This window comes from Solanum stenotomum, chromosome 11, assembly GCF_019186545.1.
Source record: "Solanum stenotomum isolate F172 chromosome 11, ASM1918654v1, whole genome shotgun sequence".
NCBI lineage: Eukaryota > Viridiplantae > Streptophyta > Magnoliopsida > Solanales > Solanaceae > Solanum > Solanum stenotomum.
The window spans coordinates 295,458-323,057 of record NC_064292.1 but is presented as its reverse complement, the minus strand read 5'-3'; the positions used below and the strand labels follow the sequence as shown (position 1 = coordinate 323,057).

General features: G+C 36.0%; 4 protein-coding genes and 1 non-coding gene across 14 annotated transcripts in view; 1 reads left to right on the top strand and 4 right to left on the bottom strand.

Moving 5' to 3' along the window:
* The first annotated feature begins 1,298 nt into the window (after positions 1–1,298).
* Positions 1,299–10,239, top strand: LOC125843986 (probable NOT transcription complex subunit VIP2). Of its 4 annotated transcripts, XM_049523194.1 has the most exons (15): positions 1,299–1,417; positions 2,562–2,706; positions 3,759–3,867; positions 3,940–4,118; positions 4,462–4,843; positions 6,099–6,305; positions 6,393–6,488; positions 7,246–7,334; positions 7,436–7,621; positions 8,516–8,643; positions 8,740–8,935; positions 9,013–9,065; positions 9,147–9,227; positions 9,383–9,527; positions 9,642–10,239. In XM_049523194.1, the coding sequence occupies exons 2-15, from the start codon at positions 2,689–2,691 to the stop codon at positions 9,699–9,701; spliced, it is 1,929 nt and encodes a 642-aa protein (XP_049379151.1). In that variant the 5' UTR covers positions 1,299–1,417; positions 2,562–2,688; the 3' UTR covers positions 9,702–10,239. The 4 variants fall into 4 exon arrangements, with proteins under 4 accessions (XP_049379151.1, XP_049379150.1, XP_049379149.1 ...); XM_049523193.1 differs by having other exon boundaries at positions 8,516–8,935; positions 9,147–9,188; XM_049523192.1 differs by having other exon boundaries at positions 8,516–8,935.
* On the bottom strand, positions 3,787–3,867 carry LOC125846183 (small nucleolar RNA snoR35). Its single transcript, XR_007444338.1, has one exon. It is a non-coding gene; the product is annotated as a small nucleolar RNA snoR35 (small nucleolar RNA).
* Positions 10,240–10,531: 292 nt separating the features above from the next.
* Positions 10,532–18,139, bottom strand: LOC125844174 (E3 UFM1-protein ligase 1 homolog). The gene is made up of 20 exons (XM_049523439.1): positions 17,908–18,139; positions 17,236–17,547; positions 16,886–17,152; positions 16,736–16,783; positions 15,827–15,892; positions 15,641–15,744; positions 14,966–15,059; positions 14,655–14,711; positions 14,086–14,515; positions 13,835–13,989; positions 13,159–13,224; positions 13,005–13,073; positions 12,815–12,904; positions 12,650–12,715; positions 12,211–12,257; positions 12,058–12,121; positions 11,774–11,851; positions 11,600–11,662; positions 11,076–11,168; positions 10,532–10,939 (listed from the first exon to the last, which is right to left on the bottom strand). Exons 1-20 carry the CDS (start codon positions 18,079–18,081, stop codon positions 10,832–10,834), a joined length of 2,451 nt encoding a protein of 816 aa, XP_049379396.1. The 5' UTR covers positions 18,082–18,139; the 3' UTR covers positions 10,532–10,831.
* A 753-nt stretch (positions 18,140–18,892) lies between these two features.
* LOC125846123 (ankyrin repeat-containing protein At5g02620-like) lies at positions 18,893–21,573 on the bottom strand. Its single transcript, XM_049525572.1, has 3 exons — positions 21,039–21,573; positions 20,190–20,599; positions 18,893–19,759 (listed from the first exon to the last, which is right to left on the bottom strand). The coding sequence occupies exons 1-3, from the start codon at positions 21,454–21,456 to the stop codon at positions 18,893–18,895; spliced, it is 1,695 nt and encodes a 564-aa protein (XP_049381529.1). The 5' UTR covers positions 21,457–21,573.
* Positions 21,574–23,310: 1,737 nt separating this feature from the next.
* The window catches only part of LOC125845047 (nudix hydrolase 9), an 8,103-nt gene continuing 3,813 nt past the window's right edge, over positions 23,311–27,600 (bottom strand). For 2 of the 7 annotated variants that reach the window (XM_049524460.1, XM_049524462.1), the window contains 4 exons: positions 26,546–26,694; positions 25,983–26,126; positions 24,763–24,921; positions 23,311–23,773 (listed from right to left, as the gene is read on the bottom strand). In XM_049524460.1, coding sequence (XP_049380417.1) covers positions 23,678–23,773; positions 24,763–24,921; positions 25,983–26,126; positions 26,546–26,694 — 548 coding nt within the window. In that variant the 3' untranslated portion in view covers positions 23,311–23,677. Of the gene's footprint in view, positions 23,774–24,762; positions 24,922–25,975; positions 26,127–26,545; positions 26,695–27,600 lie in introns of all 7 variants that reach the window. The other 5 variants (XR_007444216.1, XR_007444217.1, XR_007444218.1 and 2 more) reach the window with 5 other exon arrangements.

Below are 27,600 nucleotides of genomic sequence, written 5' to 3'. Positions count from 1 at the left end.
TATATATATATATATATATATATATATATATATATTTAATTGTTTTAATTTCTTTCTTTTGTAATATATATTTTCCCTCCTCACTTTGAATAATATTTATATTTTTCACTTATATTATTTTTTTTATCTCTTCGTTTTTAATTATTTTAAGAAACTTACGTGTATTTTATATAAAAAAATAATATATATTTTTAAAAGTGATACCATGTCAACACAAAAGTTACACAATAGATAATAGAGCTGAATTAAGTTAAGATGTATCGCTGGAATTTCGCTCATAATTTAACTTATGCCTTATCTCAAAATGTTTTTAAAAAGGGAAAAGGGTAAAAAATGCCCTTAAACTATGTGAAAGGAACAAAAATGCCCTCCGTTTATAGTTTGGCTCAAAAATGCCCTTAGCGTTAATACTTTGGTTCAAAAATGCCCTTAAACTATATGAAAGGAACAAAAATGCCATCCGTTTGTAGTTTGGTCAAAAAATGCCCTTACCGTTAATATTTTGGTCCAAAATTGCCCTTATTGTTATTTAATGAGTAAAAAATGCTCATTTTTCAAATAAATATTTTTTTTAACACATTCTTTTCTAATAATGTTTTTTTTTTTAAATTAGCAAATGTTTATCCTACTTCAATTTAGAAAAAAATAAAAAATGAAAATATTTCTTATTTTTTATCGTTATATAAATATAAATTAATGATGGATATACTATAATCTTATATATGACATATATTATATGTCCAAAGGGTACATGACGTTATTCTATTTTAATTGATAAAATGAGATTAAGAAGAAAAAAAATATTTCCTACCTTTTTATTTGTTAAAGTGATTTTAGAAGAAAGAAAACAAGAATAGTGTTCTTCAATAATATTTTAATTAGGACGAAGATGTGTTTAAAAAGAAAAAATATATATTTATTCGGAAAAGGGCATTTTTGACCCATTTTGTAACTATAGGGGCATTTCTGGACCAAAGTATTGACGGTAAGGGCATTTTTGAGCCAAACTATAAAGGGATGGCATTTTTGTTCCTTTCACATAGTTTAAGGGCATTTTTGAACCAAAGTATTAACGCTACGGGCATTTTTGAGCCAACCTATAAACGAAGGGCATTTTTGTTCCTTTCACATAGTTTAAGGGCATTTTTGACCCTTTTCCCTTTAAAAAATTATAGTAAATCAAAATAATTTCACTCTCCTTATAATATTAATAGGAGTAGTAATAAAACTTTATATAAAATAGCATGGAATAAATATTTTTAAGATGAAAATGGTATTGCTATTGTTGGGCTTTTGGGTTTTGGGTTTCGAAAATGTTTATATATTTGGCCCTTTTCTTTTCTATTTCCCCCTTTTCTCTCTCTCTTTCATCAAAATCACCTGACGAAGATCAGTAGCTCGCACCTCTTCTTCTCCGGTAATCTATTCTCCTTCTCTCTCTATCTGCGCATCGATCTATACATACTTAACTATTCATATATGTAACTGTAGATTTTGTATATCCAGCAAAAACGTTAGGGTTCGTACTTACTGTTACTTATCATCTAGGGCTTTTCGCTTTTGTCCTAGTTTTCTTTTCAATTTACTTATCGAATTGTTAGTTTTTGTTTTAGCTTTATGCGGCGGCAAGTGTAGATTAGTTAGCGCTATCGAATTGTTAGTTTTTGTTTTTTGGTCGATTGAAGTATGCTATGTGAATAAGCTTTACTTTTATCTGTTTGTTTGAGTTTAGAATTGTGATATTTTGTATTTTATATAGCTGGATTGTTGTGGATGTATTTACATTGTGTTTATTCGATTGGAATTTTTGGAATAGTCTCATCCAAATTCGAATATTAGAAGTCGGTTATGAAAAGAAATAAAAGGAAAAAAAATTAATATTACTTATTGGAAGCTGTGAATTTCAAGTTAAGCAAAAAGGATTTTAGTTGTTGTTATTATATTTCCTGGAACAATCTGGAAGTAATTTGGTGGGAGTACACGTTTTTCATAGTTTAGTTCTTATGACTTACACATGTAAGTTGTTAATTTGCGTATGGAGTGACCAGTTGCATGCTGGGAAATTTTGAAATACCTTTTTTTCGTTTAATTGTTGCTTACTTTTTTGGTGACTGTGCCATTTTGTGTGCTTTTCCATTGTTTCACTGAGTAGCTTGTTGCCATACTTGCACAATTGTAGAGTAAACCTGTTGACTGAGGTGGGAGCGCACATTCTTACATTTAGTGTTGTAAATAGAATTTGAAATTGGGATCTCCAAGTTGCATGGTAGTAACATAAGCCTGAAACTTTTAATGGTTATTTGCTTATTTACCTTTTCAAATTTTATCTGGTGTTTTAAAGTGGTGAACTTGATTATGAAAACTGGCTTTCACTGCGTCATATGCTATGCATGTTCAGAAGTTTGTGTTTTTATGCTTCGTGGCTCTCTCTTGGCATGTGTCCAGGCTTAAGTTTTGCTTTGATTACTTTCTGATGCTTTCGTCTTTCTTTTTTCGCTCAATTCGATTCTAGAGATGAATAATACTTTTTGACTGGCTGTTCCAATCACATTCCTTTTCAGATAATAGGTATTTACTCATTGGAAAGGCTTCCAATAATTTCTCCCATAACCTTTCCGAAGAAAAGGATAAGGGAAGCTGCTGTACAACCAGGAAAAAAATTCTGCATGACATCTTGACATTTCTGCAATGTCAGGATTACCCAATGTATTTATCTTTCTTGATAAAATCTATATGTATACTGCTATTTCTGTTCTCCCTTGGACCCCACTTTGTGGGACTACACTGGGTATGTTGTTGTTGTACATTTCAGTTCTGTTCTTGTATTTAGTTGGCCCCTTTTCTGTTCACTTTCCTATTCTTGGAAGAAGGACTAGGTGCTAATATTGTACAAGAAGTTGGTCAATGCTGATAGAATCTAATTTCCACCTCTCCTGGATTTAACAATTACTCTCGTATTCATGGCTGTTACTTTGACTGATCTTCCATGTGGTTACGGCGTTGACCTGTCTAGTAGATGAACTGTAAAGCATCCTGCTATTGTCCCAATTTAATTGAAATCAAGCATGCTTGTCCAATGTTTGTGGCAGCATGTGACAGATGTCATTTATAAGTCTTTCGCATTATCTACACCTTTATCGCTGCTATCTGAAACTGTCAGCAGTGTTGAGGCATGGATATCAATATAGGGCTTCTGAATGTGGAAGTCAAATTTTCTTTCAATAGTTATGAAAGACTAATTTCTAGATCAGGCTGATTCACTGGGAAAATGAATGGACATCCTAAATTGGATGTTATCTTAATTACTTTGTACTGTTGAAGATAACGTAAGTTTGGTGCATCTTTGGCATCTCAGTACTATGTATTTCAGTTATGGACTTCCTATTGCGACTTTGGTGAATGTATATTATTAGCCATTTGTAGATGGCTGGCTTTTCATCACATGCATGCATTTATCACTCCACAGAAACCAGCTCCTTTTGCTGGATGAGCAATTTTAAGATCTAATGTCATGATTGCTTGATTATGCTGAAGGACAGTTAGGGGTTGAATATTTGAGTTTATGGTTGAATAAGGGAAGTTGAGCAGCTTTATGGACCACTTCTGCTATTATTTGATTGATTACCTTTCTCTCTGGTGTATTAGATGTCTTGGATGACATAGTTTTTAGATGATTTCTTCATGCATGAAAAAGGGCTGTTCTAAGCTGAATAATTTTTTATCAGTTCTCTCATAACGTATTTCCTATTTGGTTATAGTCTTCTCTAAAGGGATCAGCTTCAAATCCTTCTGACAACACTGGTCACTCATTTCCTTCTTCTTTCCCTCCTCAATCTGGTGCAGCTTCCCCTCTTTATCATCACTCTGGTGAGTTATTTGCTGGATTCTTATTACTTTCTCATACTTATGCCGATCTATCAATAAACTTCTTCGTCACAGGAAGTATTCAGGGGCTGCATAACATTCATGGGAGTTTCAACATTCCTAACATGCACGGGGCACTTGGTTCAAGAAGCACAGCAATAAATACCGTCCCTTCCAGTGGTGTCCAGCAATCTGGAAATAACCTTTCTGGTGGTCGTTTTTCATCAAACAATCTTCCGGCTGCCCTTTCTCAGGTTTGTGTAATGTTTCTCTCATCATTATTCCATCTTTTTGTATTTGATATTACCTAAGTGGGAAAGGAAAGGAGGGAAAAGATTCAAAATCATTGTCATTTTCTCTTCTAGGTTCTCTCCTGCACTTGGTGAAGTTTATTTTGAGATGGGAAACCTTGATGGGATAACTTTTAGAGGGGGGTGGTGTGGGATTTTGATTCTGGAAATGATTTAGTTTGCTCTTTGGAAATGGATTTATTAAATTTTATTCTGGAAATGTTCTTTGTTTTCTTCTCTGTTATATGCCTTGGCGTTATTTCCTTGTATTGGATATCTTATGTGTCTGTTAGTATTTTTATTGCAGATATCTCAAGGCAATTCTCACATTCATTCTGGAATGACAAGTAGAGGTGGTATGAGTGTTGTTGGTAATGCGGGATATAGCAATAATGCTAGTGGTGTAGGAGGTTCTATTCCTGGGCTTCTCCCAACTTCTGCAGGAATTGGTAATCGAAGTTCTGTGCCAGGTCTTGGGGTATCCCAAATTTTAGGAAATGCAGGCCCAAGGATGACCAACTCAGTGGGAAATATTGTTGGTGGGGGCAACATTGGCAGAAGCATTAGCTCTGGTGCAGGATTGTCTGTGACTAATCTTGCTTCACGGTTAAATATGAACGCCAATGCCGGTTCTGGAAATTTAAATGTTCAAGGACCTAATAGGATAATGAGTGGTGTTCTTCAGCAAGGTAAATTAGCTTTGAATTGATACTGATTCCCCTCTTCCAGTTTGCTAGCTTCCTTGTTTTCCCTGTTTGTCCACTAGTAATTTTTATTTATTCAATTTTTTTTAGCTTGAATTACTGATGGTTTCCCGCTGGCATCAGTTAACTCCTCTGGCTTCTTGCTGGTTGTTCTCTTTTTTACCATCCAGAATTATTGAAGAGATTTTCTTCATCAAAAACTTATTGACGAGATTTTCCTCACATTTGGCAGAGCCTCAGCTAGTTTCATTCTTTTGTTTTTTTCAGCTGCCCTATTTCATGCTTTGAGGTTATGATTAATTTTCAATGTAGTAAAAATGAATGTGGTATGTGCTAATTTTGCTAACCGCAAACCTTGGTGGATGAAGTTACTGGAATTATGGATTTTCCCAGTTTTCCTTATCATTCATTTTCAGACATATTTTTCCCCACATTATATGAGGTCATCTTTACTGGAAGGAAAATGGAGATATTATAAGATTTTCAAAAATTTGTTCAAGTTTTGTGTGCTGTTTCGGTTTTATTAATATATTTTCTTATTTTCTTTGACCAAACTCTACAAGGTGTTTTTTTGATAACTTCAGCCTATATTTTCTTGAGAATTTTTCCACATGACAAGTCTTTGAGTTATGAAACCTCCTTGACATTTGAAAATATATAATAACCTACTGAAGATTGTGGACTAGAAGTGATATATATATATATATATATATATGTAATTTACTACCTAGTCTCACACACATGAGGTGAGTGTGGGACTGGTGCTAATCTTATATTCTGTCCAAAAAACATAACATATTGGATCAAAACTGAACTTCTACATCAATTAAGGAATTATGCCAGTAAAAAAAAGAAGTTAAAGTAAGGAAAAGCTGCAATACAAATAATACGACCTTCTGTTCGAAATTTCTGAATTATGGCTTGAAAGAAGAAGAAAATAGTAGGGGTAGTGCAACAGAAAGAGGTCGAAAAATTGTTTGACGGTTTTGTTGTTTGTCAATAAGTTCGTTTGGATTGAAAAACTATGTTTTGGTTTTTGTTCAACTTGAGTACCTAAATAGGCCGGTTAGAAATTCTTGCAGCTTTTGTCATTGCATTCACATAGGGATGTCATTTGCAGCTTTTGTCATTGATTTCATATAGAGATGTCATGTTTAGATAGGTAGGTTAAGGTATATGTAACACCCACTGTTTGTAGGTTGGTGAATCCTCTAGTGCTAATGGTAGTATCTGGAATCAGCCTCTCCGCAGGTACTTTCTATGTTAGCAAATTCCTATTCTGCTGGTGGTCCACTATCTCAAAACCATGTCCAAGCAATGGGAAGCCTTAATTCTTTGGGATTGTTGAATGATGTAAATTCAAATGATGGATCTCCTTTTGATATCAATGATTTCCCTCAGTTAAGCAGTCGACCTAGTTCGGCTGGAGGACCTCAAGGACAAATGGGTAATTAAAGTTCCTTCTTCTAAACACTCTTTGCTAGTGCTTTTATCATACAGTTTAGAAGGAATACTGATAATACAGGATTCTCAGGTTCTTTGCGGAAACAAGGGCCCAGTCCTATTGTTCAGCAAAACCAGGAATTCAGCATTCAAAATGAAGATTTTCCTGCTTTACCAGGGTTTAAAGGTGCTTTTTCTCAATGCACAAAGCTCTTACAATTTGTCTTGAGTGAGATGATCAAGTGGTAATATGCTACACATGTTTGTTGTTGCACTTTTTAGCTGGGATCACAAAAGTAAGGGCAGGAGTAGGGAGTAAAAAGAGGACACTATGGAAACCTTGTTCCTTCCGTAATTGAGGAGGTGACGTGAAATCAGAGATTCTTGTAACCTTCCATGTCAGACTTTTAATGTTTTTAATAGGATAGAATGGAGAAGGGAGTTTTTTTTTACTTCCCTTTGGATGTACCAAAAAACATGAAATCGATACATCTCCTTGGCAAGGATATAAACAATCAGCCTCTCCAACTCATCTTTTTCTTCACTTGAATATAAGGTGAATTGCTAGTTCACAAATTCTGATGACAGTAGCTGCTGTCAACTAACAAGCTCAAATTTCCTCTATTATGAGTATCCTGGCTTTGCCATATAGCTCTTTTTTCCTTTGAGAAGGAAAGGCAAGGGACAGGGGTTTCCGCATTTATGGATGTGTTATTAGTTATTTCTGCCTGAATTTTCTGAAATATGTACTTGTGAGGAAAAAATAATTTGTAAATGTCTTCTTTGCTTTATTGTATGAACGAGTTTTTTTGTTGGGTGGGTGGGGGAACCACGGAAGAAAAGGGGGTAGTGGAGAATGGCTGGGTGTGGAGGGGGGAGGGGGTTTGCTGGTTTCTCTTCCATGCCAGGAGTCTAATGATACTATTGCTTTCATGTTTGCTAAGGTGGGAATGCTGATTATGCAATGGATCCTCACCAGAAAGAGCAGCTTCATGATAGTGCTCTTTCTATGATGCAACAGCAACACTTTTCAGTAAGCATAAATTTCTGTAACTTCACCGGCTATTTTATAGAGCCATAAGCTTATAGTAAGGGCTTCAGCCTGCTGATTCTTCCCTCGATCTAATGGTGCAGATGGGAAGATCCACAGGTTTTAATTTGGGTGGAACATATTCATCACATCGTCCACAGCCGCAGCTGCAACATGCTCCATCTGTTAGTAGTAGCGGTGTCCCTTTTTCAAATATAAACAACCAGGATCTGCTGAATTTACATGGTCCAGATGTCTTCCAATCATCGCAGTCCAGTTATCATCAACAGGTGCATTACTCTAAATTTTCTTTTTCTTTTTAATGATCTGTTATTGTGTTTTGTTCCAATCCTTGTTTTGGGGTGAGGGGACGGCAGGTAGAACTATTTATCTTGTCTGCTCTAAGTAAAAGTTGATGTAGTCCCAACTTGTTGATGCCTACTTCCTTATCAGTCTTTTATGCCACATCGCGTATAACGGGAAATAACCCCCTCTTGCTGAATAACAGACTAAAATGTGTTACTTCAGTGCAACAATTTGTATGGAGTATGTTTTAGCTACTCCTGTAAGTTTGTTCGGAGTAAGTTCAGTTGTTCTTTTATTCTCCATCAAGTCTGTAGAGTTCAGTCTTGCTAGAAGTGATCCTATTGTGTTTGGAATTTCCCGTGGTAATCCCCTTCTTTTTTACGCTGGATCTTTTCCGCCTTATCAACCCTATCTGATTGGAAGCATTTACTTTGTTCGAAGTAAGGTCAAACCCGTAAATTCTGTGCAACATAGTTTCCAACTAAAGATTGTTATAAAGAAGATGTTTGCAACACATTTTCTGCCTTCCATCTATCTTTCTTTTTGTGTGTGTGGTTGGTCCATTGTTAAATCTTCTTCTTCCTAAGTGCTTCCCTACTTGAGTTGGCTGTTTTGATAGTCGGAAGTTTGATTGATGTACTAAGTTTGCTAATCAGCAGTTCTTCAAAAAAATAGTTCTTCTTCAAAACAGTTGCTGTGTATAGCAATAAAGCAGAATTTATCCTCTTGACTACCAGGGGAAAGAAAGAAAAAGAACTGCATTTGAAACTGGAGTTTTGGTTTTGTCAAAGATAGAACAAGTCTAGATTCCTTGTGTGTGTTAAGAGGTGCATTCGTTCAAGTTTGCTAACTTTCTTTTAATCTTTCTTTGGGTTCAGAGTGGTGGACCTCCTGGTATAGGATTACGGCCTCTTAATTCGTCAAGTAATGTTTCTGGTATTGGATCATATGATCAGCTCATTCAGGCTCAGCAGTACCAACAGCATCAGGGTCCATCCCAATTCAGGTTGCAGCAGATGTCCTCTTTAAGTCAGCCATACAGCTTAAAGTCCATGCAATCCCAAGTTGCTCCTGACCCATTTGGTATACTTGGTTTGCTAAGTGTAATACAGATGAACGATCCAGATTTGACTTCTCTTGCGCTTGGAATTGATCTAACAACACTTGGTTTGAATTTGAACTCTGCTGAGAATTTGTACAAGACTTTTGGTTCCCCATGGTCTGATGAGCCTGCCAAAGGGGATCCAGAATTTACTGCACCCCAATGTTATTATGCGAAGCAACCCCCACCTTTAAATGTGAGCTGCCTTTGCATTTTTGTTTATTTGGATCTGACTTTTTTATTTATTGAAATATTCTTTAATTCTGGATGCAGCAAGCATACTTCTCAAAGTTTCAGCTGGATACTTTGTTTTACATATTTTACAGGCAAGTCTTTTGGTAAACTGGTAATGTTCCTTGATTGTGAAATTTGAATGCAATAATAACAGGATCCATTGTGTTTTACAGCATGCCAAAAGATGAAGCGCAACTGTATGCTGCAAATGAACTGTATGTTTTCTGTTTCTTAACAGCATTGGTTGTTCTTAGGTGCATATTTTTTCTACTGTATTCCTGAGAGCTAATTTGTCAGCTATTGCATAATAGGATACTCCCCTTACTGCGTAGTTGACCTTCAGGATTTGCAATGTGCTAAGTGCTTAGCTGGAGTCTAGTTAATAGCAGTCTGCATTTTCTGTGTGCAGGTATAACCGCGGCTGGTTTTACCACAGAGAACATCGGTTGTGGTTTATGAGGGTTGCCAACATGGAGCCTCTTGTCAAGACGAATGCATATGAGAGAGGGTCTTACATTTGTTTTGATCCAAACACATGGGAGACAATCCGTAAGGTATGGATATCATAGTATACTTTTGAATTCGTGTATTAGTTGTGTTTCTCATGTGTGCCACGTCAGTTTTTATCAAGTTTCCAGTGTTTTGAATCGTCTGCAACTTCGATGCAGGATAATTTTGTCCTCCACTACGAAATGTTGGAAAAAAGACCTGTTTTACCTCAACATTAATATGGAGCGCCAGTTCATAACTGTACATTTTCAATATATTCCTTAATCTAGGAGCCAGGTAGATCACCTGTAGTTTCCGCTCAATTGGGCTGTTGGCAGCAATTGTTAAAATTAGAGTTGTCTTAGTCATTTAGTTCCTTGTATCTTTTAGACGTCGCAAGTCGGAAAGAAATGTATTTCTGAGAATTCATTGGTGGAAATGCCATCTTTAAGGCACTGTTGATAGAATAGTAGTTGCTGAAAAGACATTGTGGAAGCTGGCTTGTTCTTCAACCACCAACATTGTGGTACCAAGAGAACAAGAAAATTAGAACCACAATCAAAATAAAAAGGAAAATTAGATGCGAGTATATTGTCGTTGTTCTGGCTTCTGACTAGTCTGTGATGGTCTATCTTTTTTGGCTTCTCCAAGAAAAAAATATGGAGTATAAGCATCCAAGAAAATAATTTGTGATGCTTAAGAGCTTGTAGATTTGTTATGCTTTGGTTATTAGTTAACCCATGAGCAGCCATGGTTAAAAGTATTTTTCAATGACTTTACCTATTTCTTCAAGTAATATTTCACTCCCTGCTTTCCGACTCACCCATTGCCCCTACACCAACACCCTCTATGCCTCACTTCATTCCTCGTATTGTTTGCCTAGATTATATATCAATGTTTCAAGCATTGAATTTCAAAAGCGTCTAATTTGTTATTTTAAATAAGAACTTCTACAAATCATAATAAATATTGGCCTGTTTTTCAGTGCTCATATATGAATGAATGGCAATATTGTATATAATAATCTAGTACAAGATGGGTTTATCTCAATCTAATGCTCTGTGAACGTGCACAATTTTTGTGCTTTATGCACGATATCATACCAATATAATACCACAATCGGCTGCATTAGACTAAATAGATTATTTTTTCTCGATAGATAAAAATAAAAGAGTACTGTTGGTAAAAATCTATGTTAACTGATTGAGCAAACTTTATATAAAACAGATACATACTACATCTAAAAGTCTTTGAGAAGGGCTAAATATTCATAAGAAAATCACTTGCTAGCTGTATGATTTATGGCCACCAGAGTAATGTGAATGTTTCTTCCATCGTCATATGTAGTAACTATTATCTGAAGTTGAATCTATGCTTGTGACTGTGTGGTACCTAGCACTAGTCCCTTCAATGCAGGCATCAATTCCTCTAACACTTCCCTTTTGCTCAAAATTCTGTCAGATGTACAATCTTCCTCCTATAGACAACACAAAATGAAACAAATGAGTAACTTTCTTGGACTTGTATAAGGGAACTAACATTCTTCAGCTTTCTTTTGTTTATTTATACAACAAACAAAACATCATATCTAAAAAGGACAGGGAATAACTCACGTCCCCAGTTGCAGCAGCCACTAGAGCCAAGACGCTCACTGTTCCACTCTGGTAGTCAACCAAAGTCTTGAATGCCGAGTCATCCAGTTTATCCTGAAAAGTAGTGGTGATGGTAACATTGGTTTTTACTAATGCAGTCTAAATTCATTAGAGCAATAAGTCTCCGTAAATACCAAGCTTCTTTTTAAGTTAGTTTTGAGCCGAGGTTCTATTGAAAACAATCTCTCTACCTCCCAAGGTAGGGGTAAAGTCCTCCCCAGTCCCCAGTTGTGGGATTACATTGGGCGTGTTGTTGTCCTTTTTAAAGTTGGTGAGAAACAAGTGCCATATGCGACATAGTTTTGTTTAGAAGGAGTGATGGACATCTAAATTTCTTATACATCATAACATCGAGGGATGGTTACCACAAGCAATTACAGATGATTTGCAATTAGAGTATATAACTGTCACCTTTCCATAATCCACCGTATGTTTTCATTAATGATGACAAAATTTATGTAGTGCAAAAAAATTAAGGATTGCACCTTTAACCAAGAGACAGCAGCTGAAATGGCCCTACCAGGAGCCTGAAGAGCTTTTCCATGAACCTATGTATCATAAAGAGTAAAGATCAAAAGAGTGATAAGGATAATCTATAAGGACGATATGCTACAGAGAGAGAGAGAAGTGGATCAGAGAAGGAGGGGGTTAGGGCAGACCTGTACATAAAGGAGAGATATAACTTGCGGTAAGAGGGAAACTGGATCCGTTTCAGCAGAAACTTGAGATGTCAAATCCTGTAACCAAAAAGAAAACAATAATTCTATATGATCAACCAATTATTTAAAGCATAACAAAAGAGTCCTCAAGTGAGCAGTAAAGAAAAAGACGAAACTCTAGCCTTTGCATAATTGTGTTCAAGTGAAAAATCTTATTCACAACCATATTCAGTGGGAAAACTCATCAACACTCAAGGTTCACATCATGTAAAACTTATTGGTACCTTGCGATACGAATGCAAAAGGGTTCTTTCCAATTTCTTGTCAAGCTTCTTCAAAGCTAATCCACTGCAAATATTCCAGATTAAATATCATTCTTATTGTTCATTATAGGGGCAAACTAAGCGGATTGTGGGAGGTAGAAGAATACACAATACCTTTCTTCGGCAACTTCTCTCAGTGCCGACATAAATGATTCCGCCCGCTGCCAATTGAAAGATCTTAAAGTTACTAAAGACTCAGCAATGTAAGAAAATGCAACACAGCTGATGAGTATTCCTAGCAAATGAGAGCATTATTGTAGTACAAAGGAAAAGTAGTGTGATTTTGAGACGAGCAAACATTTGTAAGAAACAGAAGTAAGCATAACATTGACTTCAGAAGTAAAAGCAACAAGTCCCATGAATTGTGATATTATTTCTTTCCTTCGCAGAGAAACTTGGAATATCCATGCTGCAGTAAAGAGCAAACGTTTTCGCATTGATGCTTTAAATGGAAATGTGGTTTGGAAGAAAGGTTTGCATAGGAATTCTGGTTGGGGGCTTTCACACAATTGGCAGCTGTTACATTGGCACCAGAGAGAAAATAGTAACTGACCTTCCCTTCTAAAGCTTCAACTGTTGCAATGGCCTTGGCTGACATACTACCTGGCAGACTCTTAGCCTAGATAGCATAAAGTCATAAACATAAATATTAACAGTACAAATTATTTGAAGGGCGTCAATGTATTTACAACAGAAGAACAAGTGAAATATTATTTACCAGAGCGCTTCTATCTCCAGGGCTAAGTGAAATGGATTCGGGAGTTTGAGGCTCAACCGGAACTCCATTTTTCAGTTTATTAAGCATATCCTGAGTGAACAATAAAAGGAGAAGGGGGTAGGAAGGGGCTTTTGAGTTCGCAAAGACCATTACTAGAAAACCAAGAAAAGAAGTAGTTCGCATATCTTACCAGGTTAAGCAACAATGTATCAACAATTGAGGTTCCTGTAGTTCGCAATAGATGCTTGTGTAGAAGAGCCTATGCGTCAAAGAGAAACTATAATAAAATTCTGTACTTATGTACAACTGGAGAAACTACTAAGTAATGGAGATGAAAAACTTACCGAAGTTGATGGGTCATCTTCAAACAAATCGAGGGCTTTTTCATAAAGCTGCATGTTTAAAAATGACTGCAACAGAAAACCAGGAATCAAATCACAAATCAAAATAGACCACATAACTGCTCCAAAATAAAAGGAAATAATTTTTTTATGTATGTATGTATAAACCAACAAAGAGAACAGAAGCACGCGTATGGCATCATTGGCAGAATGAACAATGGAGAATGCAGGATTTTAGGCAAGCACTGTTGGCTGGCTTGTAAGTGGGTTGGGCTCTAGGGTTATGTTGGTGTTAAGGCTTTACTTTCTCTCTCAAATTGACATTTACTTTGTACTATTTTAAGCAGTGTCGGCCTATTGTATATATAATTTTGACTTTTAGAAAAACGAATCCACATCCCACATATATAAGGATTTTTTTTTTGTGAAGTGTGTCAGATGAGACCCCTTTCTAGTGGGTGTCTCCGCCACCGAGAATCAAGATATCCTAGTACATCATTCTCTGAAATAAAAAAAGCAATTATTTGACGGTGTCGGCAATTTGCAGTGAGAGAACCTATTTTGCACAGAATCACAGCTCTTCTGGGGTTTGGAGAGTTTAACAGAAGGAATCAAAGCAGACGAACTATCTATCTAATGCTCATTATAGTGGGAGTAGACATGACTAACCATAACTTACCTCATCAAGTTTCTTTTGCAAATTATCAAGTAGTTTTTTTATTTTTTGGGTATTTTCAGTGAAAGCAGCCTTTTTTCGTTCCTTCCATGAATTGACGAGCAAAGGTCTCAGATGTTTTGCTAAAGGCAAAAGAATCATCTCCGGGTCATCCAGACCTGTGGTAGAACAAATGAAAAATAGAGAGTAAGGGCAGTTAGGGACAGACCGCTAGACAGCTACAATACTCTGAGAAAAGAGTAATCACAAAGTACCTTGTTCTTCAAAGTCAGGATTAAGAGACGTGATCTTCTGAATTACCCATTCTTCGGAAATAGCGCCAACACTGTCCTCATCATTTCTAGCACCTGACTTTGATTCTGACGTTTGTGAGCCAGATGATACTTTACCTTTCCTCTGGCTTTTCTTAGATTTACTAGGGGTAGATTCCTGGTTATCTGTCCCTGTTTCAGCTTGTGCCATCTTAGTATTCCCACCTGATTTTCCTTTCTTCTTCTTAGATCCTTTCTCCAAGGCCTGTTTGCTGATACCGGCATCACTGCTTGTTTCATTTACTTCAATGGTGCTATTATCATATCCAACTTTAGCATCTTTAGCAACACGAAACTCATCTACAGGCCCAGAACCAACAAGCCCTGGAATGCTTAAAGTTTCCATCTCTTTTTCCATCCGATCAAACAGATCCTATAAAGAAATTTTATACCCAAAAAAAAAGACAAGATTAAGGTATCAGAACTTCCACAAAAGCTTAGCAATATAACATTTGAATTGAAATTAGATTTTTAAATTAAAAAAAAATCAATAGTGCAAATTATTACAATACCTTGACAAACCCATTGCTAAAAATATATGTATCTCCCAAGATAAGTGCTCTATTTGACTGAAAAAGCAAAACCAAGATTGTGAGATCACGTCAGAAAATAATTCTTTCTCTATAAATTGTCAGCGCACAGTTCTCATGCACTACATATTTGGAATGGTGCTGCTTCATGGCAGAATCCAAATGCTACAAAGGTTTGCATTATCCCGAAAAAAAGGTTGCAAAAAAGTACACCTACGTGAGAATCACTGGCACACAAATACAAAAAGGATAAAACCTAAGATACATGTACAAGAGGAACAAGGAAGCATCACCTTTTGTGCTGCTTGAACTGATGGACATAGTGACAGAATCTTAAATGCATCTTGGCTACCAAAGGAAGCGGGTAAAACTGAAAGCGAATCAATCCTGCAACAATTTAAGATCCCCAAGATGTCAAATTATGCATTATCCTGCAATGCAGGGATTGTAGTGAGGTTTTACGTGGCCAAGCCGCCAAGACCATTTATTGAGTTAAGTTGAAAGGAGCACAAACTCATTCAAATAGATCATACATAAGAAACCATAGATGAAGTTCAACCCACTAAATGTGTTGTACAAACAGGCTGTGTATCTCTATGCTTTCATATTTGGGAAAATATTGTTCGTAAAAGTGTCAACAGATGTCATCTTTTACTCCATACACACAACTACCAATTCAATGACAGTATTTGTGTTCAATGAACAGATGAAAAGATGAGAAGGGCATGAAACAGTACCACTTGTTCCTTTCCAAGTTCCAACTTAGCTGTTGAATGGTACTACGTTCTAAGATGTAAGAGGAAATTTTATGGTTTTTAACATAAGAACATTCAAAAGTGTAAATCCAACTTATATGTTCAGATGAATTAGAACTGCACAAATAACAGACACAACTTTTGCAGATTAAGTTCATCACACATTTCTAAATGAAGTAATGAACATAACTCCTCTCACATAGGGACCCTTACCAGCTATTACGTTCTATGGCATCCTCAACAGCGGCATCCAGTATCTCAATTATAGAAGGGTGAGCAAATGTTGAGTCCAGAGATATACCATCTGGATATCTGGACTAAAGTGGCATTCATGACCAGAACTTAATTAGAAAAAAATCCAAGGAACATATGCAACTAGGAAAAGACAAAACAAAATACCTGCAGGAATTGGGAAGGTTGCGGAATCCCGAGTTTTTGCAGAGCTTGATAAGTAACAAATGAATTCTGCATTACCAAAAACAAAGTAATATATAATCCCTTAAGATCAACAAAAAATATCTAGAAAAACTTGAATTTATTTAGTAAAACAGTCATTTGCATTCCTTCAGAGTTGAGGACCAATATCTGGACCTCCGCCTTTCACTTCTCTATCCTAAAAAGTAGGCCATCATAAGTAATACATGGCACTTTTCTTACAAGATTTTCTGGGTGTTATTTTGTGAAACTCTATTAAGTTTGTATTAAGAAGAAACATCTTATATTGTCTAGAAGAAAGCATTAACAAGTTCGGGAAAGAAATAGAGAAAGCATTAAGAAGTCCGGGAAGGAAATAGAGAACATTTTCTTTGGGGATTAAAGAATTGTCTTCTATTTGGGAACGATTTGTCTACTAAAGCTTTATCAGGTTATATATAATACCAAATTTTCTTTCTGCGAGGGACGCAACAATTTTGTTCTAATCACTTGGCATCAAATGCTCACTTTTTCTCAATATAACGTTTCTAATGAAATGTATATGCCTCTCAACACTAAATATATATAGTCTCAGTAAAGGTAAGAGAATCTAGGTGATTGTTTTTTTCTGTAAAGCCATAGAAACACTCAGGTGTTTAAACTTGTCGAGGAGATTTCATCTAACTACAAAAATAAATGAATACAGCCGGAAAAAAAAGTAGCCACTAAAAATTACTTCTGTTAAGAAATTGATAAAGGAAGTAATTTAAATGCTTCAAAGAAACAAGGTGCAGCAACAAGTACTACTGGACCACATCCGGAAAAAAAATTCAAGGAAGCAAGAAACTAGAACTTTAGATCCAACATTAGTAGCAGAGCAGTACAGATACCCACCTGCGAAAAGAAGGAATCTACACAGTCCTTTTGTGCAATGGCAAAGACCTGAAGAAATGAAGCAAAGGTAGACTAACAAAGTTATTGCACACAAACAAAGAGTGCAAAGACTAGAATGAGATTCAATACATAATAAATTAGGTCACATACGGAAGGTGTCCAATGAACTCCTGCACGAAGTGATCCGAGAATCTCGCGTTCTTTTACTAAGCCATTAAACAAGGACTGGAAAAATGAAGTGTCAACAGCAACACCAACAGCTCCGTCCATCTCTTGCAGTAAAGTCAGCAAGGAGTTCCATAACGCTGTTGTGTTCATTGGAACAAAAATACCCCTAGCTGCACCACGGACCATTGCACTTACACGAGCAACATAGGCGGGTGTATACAACTGCCCACCTTCAAGCCTACCTTTTACCTAAACATTCCATACAATCATATCAAAACTTCGATCACATAACGTCAACCCTAAATTTCTACACCGAAAAGACAGATATTTACCAAAGTCCCAAGACGAGGTTCAAGAATGGATACTACTAGCTCTGATCCAACTTGTAGTTGTCCTGCTATTTCAGCAATGGCAATTTGGCTACATTCTTGAAGTCTTTCATTGATTTCTTCAGCTGCCGTATCCCAATATGTATTCGAGATAATTTCCCCATTAATTAACATGAGGGATGAGTCATGGGATACTACATACTGAGCTTGTTTCTCAACATGGTACAAGTCTACCCCCGTAGAATCAGCTAAATCAATCAGCGAAACACGTCCTAGACTGTTGATCTCTGCCACAATTTCATTCCTCAATTGCTCCTAAAATACACCCATATATAACTACAATTAAACAGCACCCAATGAAGAAAGATCACAAGACCCACATATATAAGAACTAAACATCAGCACCATAAAAATCAAATCTTTTTTTCACAAAGTTAGATAAAAATAACCCCTCTATGCCACCATTTCAATTCTCAACTGCTCCAAGTTCTATAATACACCCACATAACTACAGTTAAACAACACCAATAAACAAAATTCAAAATACCCATTTACAAACATAACAAAATATCGCCACCCTCATAATAATCTTGAATGATTTTCAACTTACAACTACAAAAATCCAATCTTTTTTTAAAAAAATGATTAAAAAAAGTCAGATAGACCGAATGGTACCGGAGTGATGTATTCTTTGCCGGAGATAGTATGAAGGAGATCAAAGTCAATGATTTGGAGCTGATGAAGTTTCTGGACCAATTCGACAACATTTCGGTCTGATAATCGAACAGTAGATTTTACTTGTTGTGCAAATTCAAATTGTCTCTGCAATTCCAGCAATTCTTCATCCATTTTGCTTCAATTTAGTACAACACTAAGATTTATTTATATAAGAAAAAAAAATTGGAATTAACCTAAATCCCTACCCATTTATTTTTACCTTTTATACATACAAGAAAAAAGGATTAAATTTACCTTTTTGTATTACAAAAATAAAATACCTATGATGTAAGTAAATCAGACCATGAAAATTTTAGTTATTTATTATATTAGAAAATCAAGATTTGATTGAAAATTCTAAAGACAACTTGAAATTGTATTTAGAATTGAAAAAAATATCCAAAACCTTGTTTTTACTTTTTGTTTTATTTTACTTTCACTGTATTATTCTTTTTAAATTTTTATCCTAATTTTTTTTGTTTTTATAAAAAACATCTCTACTTAAATTATATTTCATATTTTTTTTTAAAAAAAAGTACATATATTCAAACACTCGAATATCATTTGTAAAAATTATAAGTAAACACAATCTCTAATTTTAAAATTTTTATATACCGAAAAAGTGTTTTGTAATAGTATATAAATTACATAGGAGTCGCAATTGACTCTTGCAACATCAATTATCATCATCATTATTATAAAAAAATCATCCTCTACTAGAAAGTAACGTAGTTGGTGTCATCGAACAAAAATCCTTCCGTATACATGTTCTTAGCAGCACTAAAATTTTGAAGAAAACAAAATCTCACTTAGATTGAACAATCATATCGCCATTTAGTAAGTTGTAAGTTGGAGCCATAAAAAAGTGTTAACATAGTACTAGTCTCAAAATTTTCCAGCAAAAACAAAGTTCATTTGTCAAATTGAAGAAGAAACAAAAAAGTTATAAGGCATATATTTTGAATTCATTGTTGTCATCAGAGAGGGCTGAATCAGAGTAATCCATAGACTTGCTAGCCATTGAGTTCTTTCTCATGCTCTTCTTGTTCGATGACTCGATCCGATGCTTAATGACCCAATATAACATTACTCCGATTGTTGAAGCCATTATCGTTGCTCCAAGAACTGTTACAATAACTGCCATCACCCAATAACGCGTGCCAACGACTACAAAAGATAGAGCCAAGTATGCAACTGATACAAACACACATGCTATCCACATTAGCTTGTTTATGATTGACATCAACTTCTTCTTTGCTTTGCTCTCAATAACCACCACTGTTGTCTGGACTACCACAACTGCTAGTGAAATGAATAACGCGATTGAGTCAAAGACAAAGAACACGAGGAATCCAGGGTGGTTTGATATGTTTGCTTCTCCAATTATATGGCCCTCTGGGAGGTTGTCCGGATCCATATAGTATTGCCCTGGCACTTGAAATATTCCTGCAAAGGCAACTGTGGCAATGAGTACAGCTACGACTGTGGTTGAGTTGATCGCGTTGTTAAGGCCTTCTCTGTGCATCTTGTGCAACCGCTTGGCTATGCCTTGTATGCGTTTTCTTGTCTGTTTTGTGTGTTTTAACTGATCGTGAACCTCGTGCTTAATGTCACTAACAGTTTGCTTTAACTCTCTAGCTGGATTCGTTGCCTGTGGCTTTAGGACTCGGGCACTCTGAACCCCATATTCCTGCAGGATGGCTACGGTGTCAGCCTGTGACATTTTCTCAGCAGTGTCTAGAGCTGTCTCATGTGACCTATTGATAACTTTCACGTCTGTTTCGTTCTGTGAGAGCAGCAATTTAACAACCTGCATAAGCTCAAAACAAGTCAGTTCTCCTATGTGATCAACAACTCCTCTTAATTTATACTATCAACAGTTTGGATCATATATTAAGTAAGTTGTTCAAGTGCAAGGAATACATAATGACATGCTAATGACAGATGTAGACATGAAAAGAGTATAAATTTTCGTCTCTAAGTGAAAGGTGTGAAAAGAACAGCAACATTGTACAGCTTCCAGGTAAAAACTGTACCACTTGAGGCTGGAAATATTGTACAGCTTTTGTTTTCTGTCCCGGGCACAGAGAGCAAATCTAGGATTCAGTGTCTCATTTTTACATGTGTGATAAATGACATTTCCACAAACTTCGATCTCTATTTCTTTCTCATATTATTTCTGTAAGTACTGTTTTCCCATCTAACATCACCTACATAAAGAAGTTTTAGATGAAATATACCTCAGCCCTGCCTTTACGAGATGCTATATGCAAAGGTGTGTTTCCCTTATTGTCGACCATGTTAACTAATGAAGGATCAGCGTTAGTGAGCTCCTCTACAACCTCGAGATTTTGTCCTTTGACAGCCATGTGAAGTGCGGTCTGTCCCTTATTATCCATCCGCGTTGCGATCCCTGGCTCCTTACTCAAAAGAGCCTTCAAAACCTGCAAATGTCCATTTCTTGCTGAAGAATGTAATGCTGTTTTCCCATTACTTTTAGCTATAGTGGCCAAACTGCTTTGTTCCTCCAAGAGATAATTCACCATCTCTATGTGCCCTTGGTTCGCTGCAGTATGCAAAGCGGTCGTATTTACTACATCGACAGTCATCGCGAGCTCGGGATGTGCTTCCATCAATACCTTCACCACATCTGCAACATTACCAAAAATGAACAAGCTAGTTCATCAAAAAATTCATAAACTAGACATCAGAACTGGTAAAGTTGCCTTCATGTGACCAGGATGTCACGGGTTCGAGCTGTGAAAACAAGATCTTGCAGAAATGCATTAAGGTTGTATACAATAGACCATGGTAGTCCTGCCCTTCTATAAAACCCCGCACATAGCTGAAGCTTAGTGCACCAGATTACCCTTTTTAGACATCAGAAAATGGAAAAGGCTAAAATGACGCTAGTTAGCTTAGTTCAACTAAGCTCAGTATTTTCGATATGGAACAGAAAACCACTAAAATTTCAATTTTTGAAACCCAAAACTTCAAAAGTACAATGAATTTAGTGCTAAGAACGTTAAAGATTTAATCCATCAAGTTTAAATCTTAGATACGCCTCTGATGGAACATCGACAGCTTACCTAAATCTCCTTGTTTGGCAGCAATGTGCAGTGCATCAAATCCGTTCCTCGCTTTGATTCCAGCTGCAACTAGATCATAATACATGATCATTTCCCTAACCACCTCATAGTAACCATATTCAGCTGCAACATACAAAGGTGTCTCTCCAGCTGAATTTTGCTTTATCAATAACTCTGCCAATTCTTCCTCATCCGTGTCCTCGATAGTATTTTTGATTGCAACAAGATTTCCAGCTCTAGCTGCCGAATGCAAGGCACTATCATCGCGTTTCCCTGTTAATTGTTTCGTCATCTTTTTCCGGGGTGTAGTTGGCTGAGCTGCTGGTGCCTCCATCTTATTAAAAGTTCCCAAAAATTCCCAATATGCTAATCTTGAAACCAAAATCCTCTTTTTTTCCTTCCCTCGAAACACTTGCATCAACAAATCATATTTTTCAACTCTAGTAAACTTTCAAGAAACAAACTTTATTATATAATCACACATTCCTGGATTCATCAAAAGCCAAAATCTTGAATTTCACTCACATTATCAATAGCCTGGAAACAACAACAACAACAAAATCATTAAAATATTTTTTTCCACATGAAGAAAAGGCTTTCATTTTGAATCTTTAATTCATGAGTTCCAATACACTAGCTTGCCAGCAATAAACAAAAAATGATTTTTTTACCGTGATGTCAGGGCCAGCTTTCACGCACCTCGACTAATTTCACGGATACATGTCACCTCTCACCAGCAACAGGTACCAGGTATGTTATGTCTATTGTCTTATTTTCATTCCTTAAAGTGTATTACACCATCAAAGATTGCAAAATTAAGACAGAGAAAAAAAAGGGATTTTTTTTTTTTTACCTGGACATGAAAAAACTTCCACCTTTTTGCAAATTTCTTGATATAATTTCAAGAACCCCACCAAAAGAAAGCTTTTTTATGATGAAAATTAAACAACCTTTGTATATTGGGTTGATAAATAGAAGAAAAGCTTCTAAAAAGGGACATGCATTCAACAAAAAAATTAAGAACCACCACCCTGAGTTCTTGAACAAAAAGAGAAAAAAAAAAAGAACCAAAAGAATGGAACTTTTTTTTTTGAAGTTGGTGGTGATGATTTGAATATTGAAAATCACATTAAGAATATTAATGGTTTGTTTTTATTATAATTATTATTTGTATTTTAATAATTTGAGATGAAACTGAAGAAATAATTGCTTCCTTTGGTTGGTGAATATTTTCACTAACCATATTACCAGAAGGTCTACAAACCACACACATATATCTGTGCTGTAATTTTTTAGACTGATCACTCCAAATATAGAAAGACAGACTATGAAATATTTGAAAAAGGGCATGATTTTTTCAAGTTTTTTCAAAAATAAAAAATTATCTAAATGGAGTTTAGTTTGAAAGTTTTTTTTTTTCAACCATTCCTTTCCTTCGGCAACTCAACCCACAGCCTTAGGATTGGAGTTCCTTGACTCTACCCACAATCTTAGGATTGGAGTTCCTTGACTCGAGCCACAACCTTAAGAATTGAAGGTGAGGGTGTTTATTATAAAAAAAAGTTTAATCCGGTGATACATGTTGTATTTGGTCATCCTAACACGTCAATAGATAAAACTTTGATTTCTTTTTCTTCATATTATTTTAAAAAGTTCATATAGAAACTTGTAACTTGGTAATGTGATGCATTGCAATTCCTGCCACAACTTTTGCCCTTCAAGTGAGCACTTTGTGCACACTTGATAAATCTGTGTAATAGCCTGCAAATCACACTGGAAATATAAACCGCACTAGGCAAGCCCTATGCAACAGACACAGACTCGGCTCATAAGGTATTGAGTGAGGATCAATCTCGAGTCATCCGTGTGGATGACCACCCTCCAAACCAATTAAGCCATCCCAAAGAACCTAGTGACAACTTACTCTACTGCTTTTACGAAATTGATTGTTTTGGAATAAGCCTTTTAGGCTAATACTTAAATTGACATAAGACTCAAAAACTGAGACTTACTTTCTCTATTTTTAAAAAAAAATGTCCCTTCCATAATTTGATTATTCTTTAACTCTAACACATAATATGTTTAAGATCATAAAATTAAAATATATTTTGATAAAATATCTTATATGTGTCGTTTATTCAATTTTCTCTCTCTATATATATAACTATTTAGAGAAAGACGATGCTCTGGGAACTCTTTGGTCCAGACGTTGGAAGTCGGTACATAAACCTTGAGAACAAGTAAAAGAGAAACGGGCAGTCAATATTCGAATGAATCAATTCATAAAATAAAACTAATACAGCTCAATACATAGCAAAGAAGCAAAGACAAATGTGTTTGCTTGTCATTCAATATGACAAAATTACATAATCTGTGTAGTGTATGTTGGCTCATTTAGATCCATGGGAACTTTTCTTTTGATCAATGAAACAGCACAGCATGAGATTGCACATCAAGGACTGAGAGACAAACGTTGTATAAATAAGGCATACAAGAGATTAAGAGGCTGCATTCCTTTTTTAGCAGAAGACGTGATTAGCTATCACTCGCCTTGATGTGATTGAACATCAACGACTGTGAGGCAAACATGAATAAATCAGGCAGACGAGATTAAGAGGCTAAATCAGCTAACGATGTGATTAGTTATCACTCGTGTCTTGCACCATTAATTTGTAGAGTGCGTAGCCTCCCCTGTGGCAGCCAGGCATTTTAGAAGCCATGTTCTCTAGATCACTCTGACAAAAAAAGAAACAGAAGGAAATTAAGTCATGGATAACAAATGTTAGCTAGGACAAAACAGATGTTTAAAGAATATGAACTTTTCTTTTATAAATGAAGAGGCAAAACTGCCTCTTATACTATTTTTAGCAATAAGTCTTCCAACAAAAAATGCACCCACCATCAGCAGTCTTGAAATGGTGATGTGTCCGTAATGCAAGAATGCAATGTAAGGACAGAAGTAGTCCAGCACATGAACAAAAATCTTAAAATGCTCAAACTGAATCTTCGCATGACAAATATAATGCTAGCTTTAGCTGCTAAATGGCCCCAGATAGAACAGAAAGGACATTCCTCTAAGGTTCATTTTAAGCAATTTCATGCTCAGAAGGGTAGAGGACTATTTTGGTTAGAAGGATCTCATCCACTTTAAGAGTTTGAGTGATGCTTAGAATAAGAAGACGCCAGGATCAAGCATTGTGAAGCTGTAAGGTAGAACCAAAGGATAGATTTGCAATTATCACTTTCTATTACTCTTACTCTCTTTCAACAGCTAGTGTTTTTATATAGTTATGTCATGTAATTCAGACATTCATAACACTAACTCAGAAATAAAATCCATGTTACAAATAATGTATTTCTATTCTAGAGAAACTAAAAATAGCAAATCACAACAAAATTGGGATGAATCAGACATTTGTGAATATTCTATGAGCGACAGGAGTTCTATGTGATTGCAAAGATGACACTGATGCTAAAAGTTTTCAGAAGGAATCTGAAAGTCTCCAAATTTTAACTACAAGCTCCAATTGGCTCCAACTTTAACTATATAGATCCTGCCTTTCCTGAACACTCACATGCCTAGATGCTCCTTTCCCCTCCACATGAGATTTCCGCTAGGTTAAGCTCCACGGAGCTCAGCAAAAGTGGTCCCATACATAAGTTAAGCAAAAATTAAGAGGTAAGACTAGTTATGAGAACTATTTTAACAATTTGTAAAACTAACCATTGAAACAGCATAAAGCTGAGTTGACTCGAAGCTATCCTGTGCACTAGAATACAGTTGTTGAATTTCCTCTGACCGAAGATTGCATTTGATGAAGAAAAAAGCAGTTGGTCTAACATTCAATACTCTTCGCGATATACCAATAAAGATGGGGCTGGACTGAGTATAACATCAAAGATAAAGAATAAAGAATAAGAGTTATGGCCTCTCCAAAATATGAATCCTAATATGATGCAATCTTATCAAAAGGGAACGACAATCTGAGTGTGCACGTAACAACAACCCCCCTCAAGAATTGCAGAGAGCCATATTCATAAAAAATTTACCAGTCTCCAACTGATCATATTATGAATGCAACTTTATTTTGTAGCTGACAATCAATGTATCCTACATATTATGTTATACTATATTTGTCAAAGATAACCTTAACATGGCATATTAACCCCCAAAACACACAAAAAGAAATACGTGTTGTAATGCTCACACGGATTCCTCCCTAGCTAATTAGTAAGTTTGTCAAATATCAAAGTTCCTTAAATAATTTCCGTCACGGATGAAAAGACCATATTTATAATGTGACGGTAAATTATTTGATGAAAGTTTGAGGTAGATCTTACTGACAAATAAAGTGAGAAATCATAACTATGTGTTACTCGAAATACACGATCATAATACATGATCATAGTTGGACCACAAAACTATGTGTTACTCGAAATACATGATCATATAAAGATTTGTTTATGGCAAATTGACAACACCACAAACATGATAATTCTCAAGAATCACGCTATTTTGGTATAATAACCCAGAATGATATACAGGCTTGAGGCCTGATACAAGGCTGATAAGACACTACAAACTAGGACCCATTTCACTAGTCTGCCACCCAAAATTTCTAAGTATTAGGAATTACATGCTTATACAGAGCAGTGAGAAGTGGAAAGTTTAAAAAAGAGTTGATAATAAACTCAATCATCATCCTCACAAATTGCGGACCAAGAAAAAGTCACATAATCCACTCCCCAAGCAAAATAAAAGAAGAAAAGGAAGCAAATAAATAATAGAGAAGAGAGAAAATAAGAGAAAAGAAAAGGTCGGAAGTGTCACTATCAACAAAGTAAGTAGCCTTTCTCCCAATTATTACTTCCTATAACAAATTGGAAAGGTTATACATGAAAGAAAGAAAGATGGCGATTAGAGTAACAAAAATCACCGCTTACGAGGGAATCTGCAGGAGCTCCAATTTCTTCAACAACTTCACGGACAATGCTGTCAAACATTTCCTGAGAAACTTTGCTGTTAATCATGTGACACTGATTCAGCTCTTGGAAGCCTTCATGGGAGATTATTCCAACTTCTTGGGGCTGTTAAAAGCATAAAATATAATCATGCCATGCATTGCTTATTACCTGGACATATTTGGGTCGTGGTAAACAAAGAATCCACAGCTTAATCTTGGCACAAAACAAGAGTGATTTGCATGAAAGCAGTCACACATTCAAAATCTCTTAGGCGATATTCTAATTAAATAACCCTATAACACAATAGTATGCTGATTTCTTAAAAGCAGGTGAAGTTAAGGAAATACAGATGACAAGTTACCCAACTTAAAATCATGTTTCGGTTAAAAGGTCTGTCCAGATGTTATTTTCAACATGAAATTGTTAAGAGTAGTTTGGTGGGTTGCAACCATTTTTGCCTCTCCCATTTTGAATTGCGAAAGCTTATATTTATCAGAAATTCATTACCATCAAAGTTGTCCTTACTACATGAAGTGAGATACCTCTGCATGGCCTCCAGGAAAAACAAAATATCCAGGGAATTCTCCAACTTTATTACTTCTCTGAAGCACAAGTATTCTTCTGTCAGAAGTCTCCACAACTGCCCCATTACCCAGAGGACTTGATGTGTGCTGACACTGTATACAATCATCTGCAGAAAACCAATTAAATCTCTTACTACAAATGAAAAATGGGTTTTCGACTTGGAATATCAGTTAGAATCATATTCATCCCTTTTTGAATACTCGAAGTGCTGGTTCTCTGAAATGTCATGCCGTTTTGCATCACATAAGAAATTGCATACTTTTTAGAATTCTTAAGGCATCAAATTAGCTGCAGATTGTATGTTGGAATGTTTAAAAGAGAAAAGAAGAGGAAACCAAAAGAAATAAGAAAAAGGTAGCGGTTATATTGCAGTTCATATATGATGCATGCACACCAAGCCGGGCTAAGGGATTCAAGAGTTTTGCATCAAGTCGCTACTTCAGAGACTTCGAAGGAGCTTGGAATGAAGGCCTGAGGCTCAAAACCTGCTAAAATGGAAGTACAAGACTCCACTTGGAGGAATACTTGGAGAAGGGCTCACTTGCGATATGAGATTCTAAGTTTGATGTGACTGGACTTTGAGTCGCATTCAGCCTAAAGCTTTAAGGCTCACTGTCTGGAGTTGCAGAGATGGATGCTACCGCAAGAGGGAGATGCGAATACTACACGGGCAGCCCATTTGGGCTGTTTCTGTAAATATTTAAGTGCCACTTTTGGGCATTTATGTAATAGCTAGCCTGGACTATAAATAGAGGAGAACAGCTCATTTAGGGTGTGTTTGGTATGAAGGAAAACAGAAAATGTTTTCCAATTTTCTCATGTTTGGTTGGGCTAAATGTTTTGGAAAATGTTTTTCAAATCAACTCATTTTCCTCAAATTTAAGGAAAATGACTTCCCTTCTAAACATAAGGAAAACATTTTCCAAAACTCTCTTCCAACTTCAAATTACAATTATTTTTTTGTTGAAAAAATCAATTTATTTTGTCCCTACCCTCAAACCACCCCCCAACC

What these genes read in the sequence shown, in the direction of transcription:
- LOC125843986 (XM_049523192.1), top strand. An exon ending in TTCCGGCTGCCCTTTCTCAG is followed by an intron (nt 4,119 to 4,461) that starts GTTTGTGTAATG and finishes TTTTTATTGCAG; the next exon opens with ATATCTCAAGGCAATTCTCA. An exon ending in ACAGCATTGGTTGTTCTTAG is followed by an intron (nt 9,228 to 9,382) that starts GTGCATATTTTT and finishes TTCTGTGTGCAG; the next exon opens with GTATAACCGCGGCTGGTTTT.
- LOC125844174 (XM_049523439.1), bottom strand. Translation starts at nt 18,081, where the DNA reads ATGGATGAAGAATTGCTGGAATTGCAGAGACAATTTGAATTTGCACAA. An exon ending in CAGTTCAAGCAGCACAAAAG is followed by an intron (nt 14,712 to 14,965) that starts GTGATGCTTCCT and finishes TTGCTTTTTCAG; the next exon opens with TCAAATAGAGCACTTATCTT. An exon ending in TCCTGACTTTGAAGAACAAG is followed by an intron (nt 13,990 to 14,085) that starts GTACTTTGTGAT and finishes GTTCTACCACAG; the next exon opens with GTCTGGATGACCCGGAGATG.
- LOC125846123 (XM_049525572.1), bottom strand. Translation starts at nt 21,456, where the DNA reads ATGCAAGTGTTTCGAGGGAAGGAAAAAAAGAGGATTTTGGTTTCAAGA. An exon ending in TGCCAAACAAGGAGATTTAG is followed by an intron (nt 20,600 to 21,038) that starts GTAAGCTGTCGA and finishes GTAATGTTGCAG; the next exon opens with ATGTGGTGAAGGTATTGATG. An exon ending in CTCGTAAAGGCAGGGCTGAG is followed by an intron (nt 19,760 to 20,189) that starts GTATATTTCATC and finishes GAGCTTATGCAG; the next exon opens with GTTGTTAAATTGCTGCTCTC.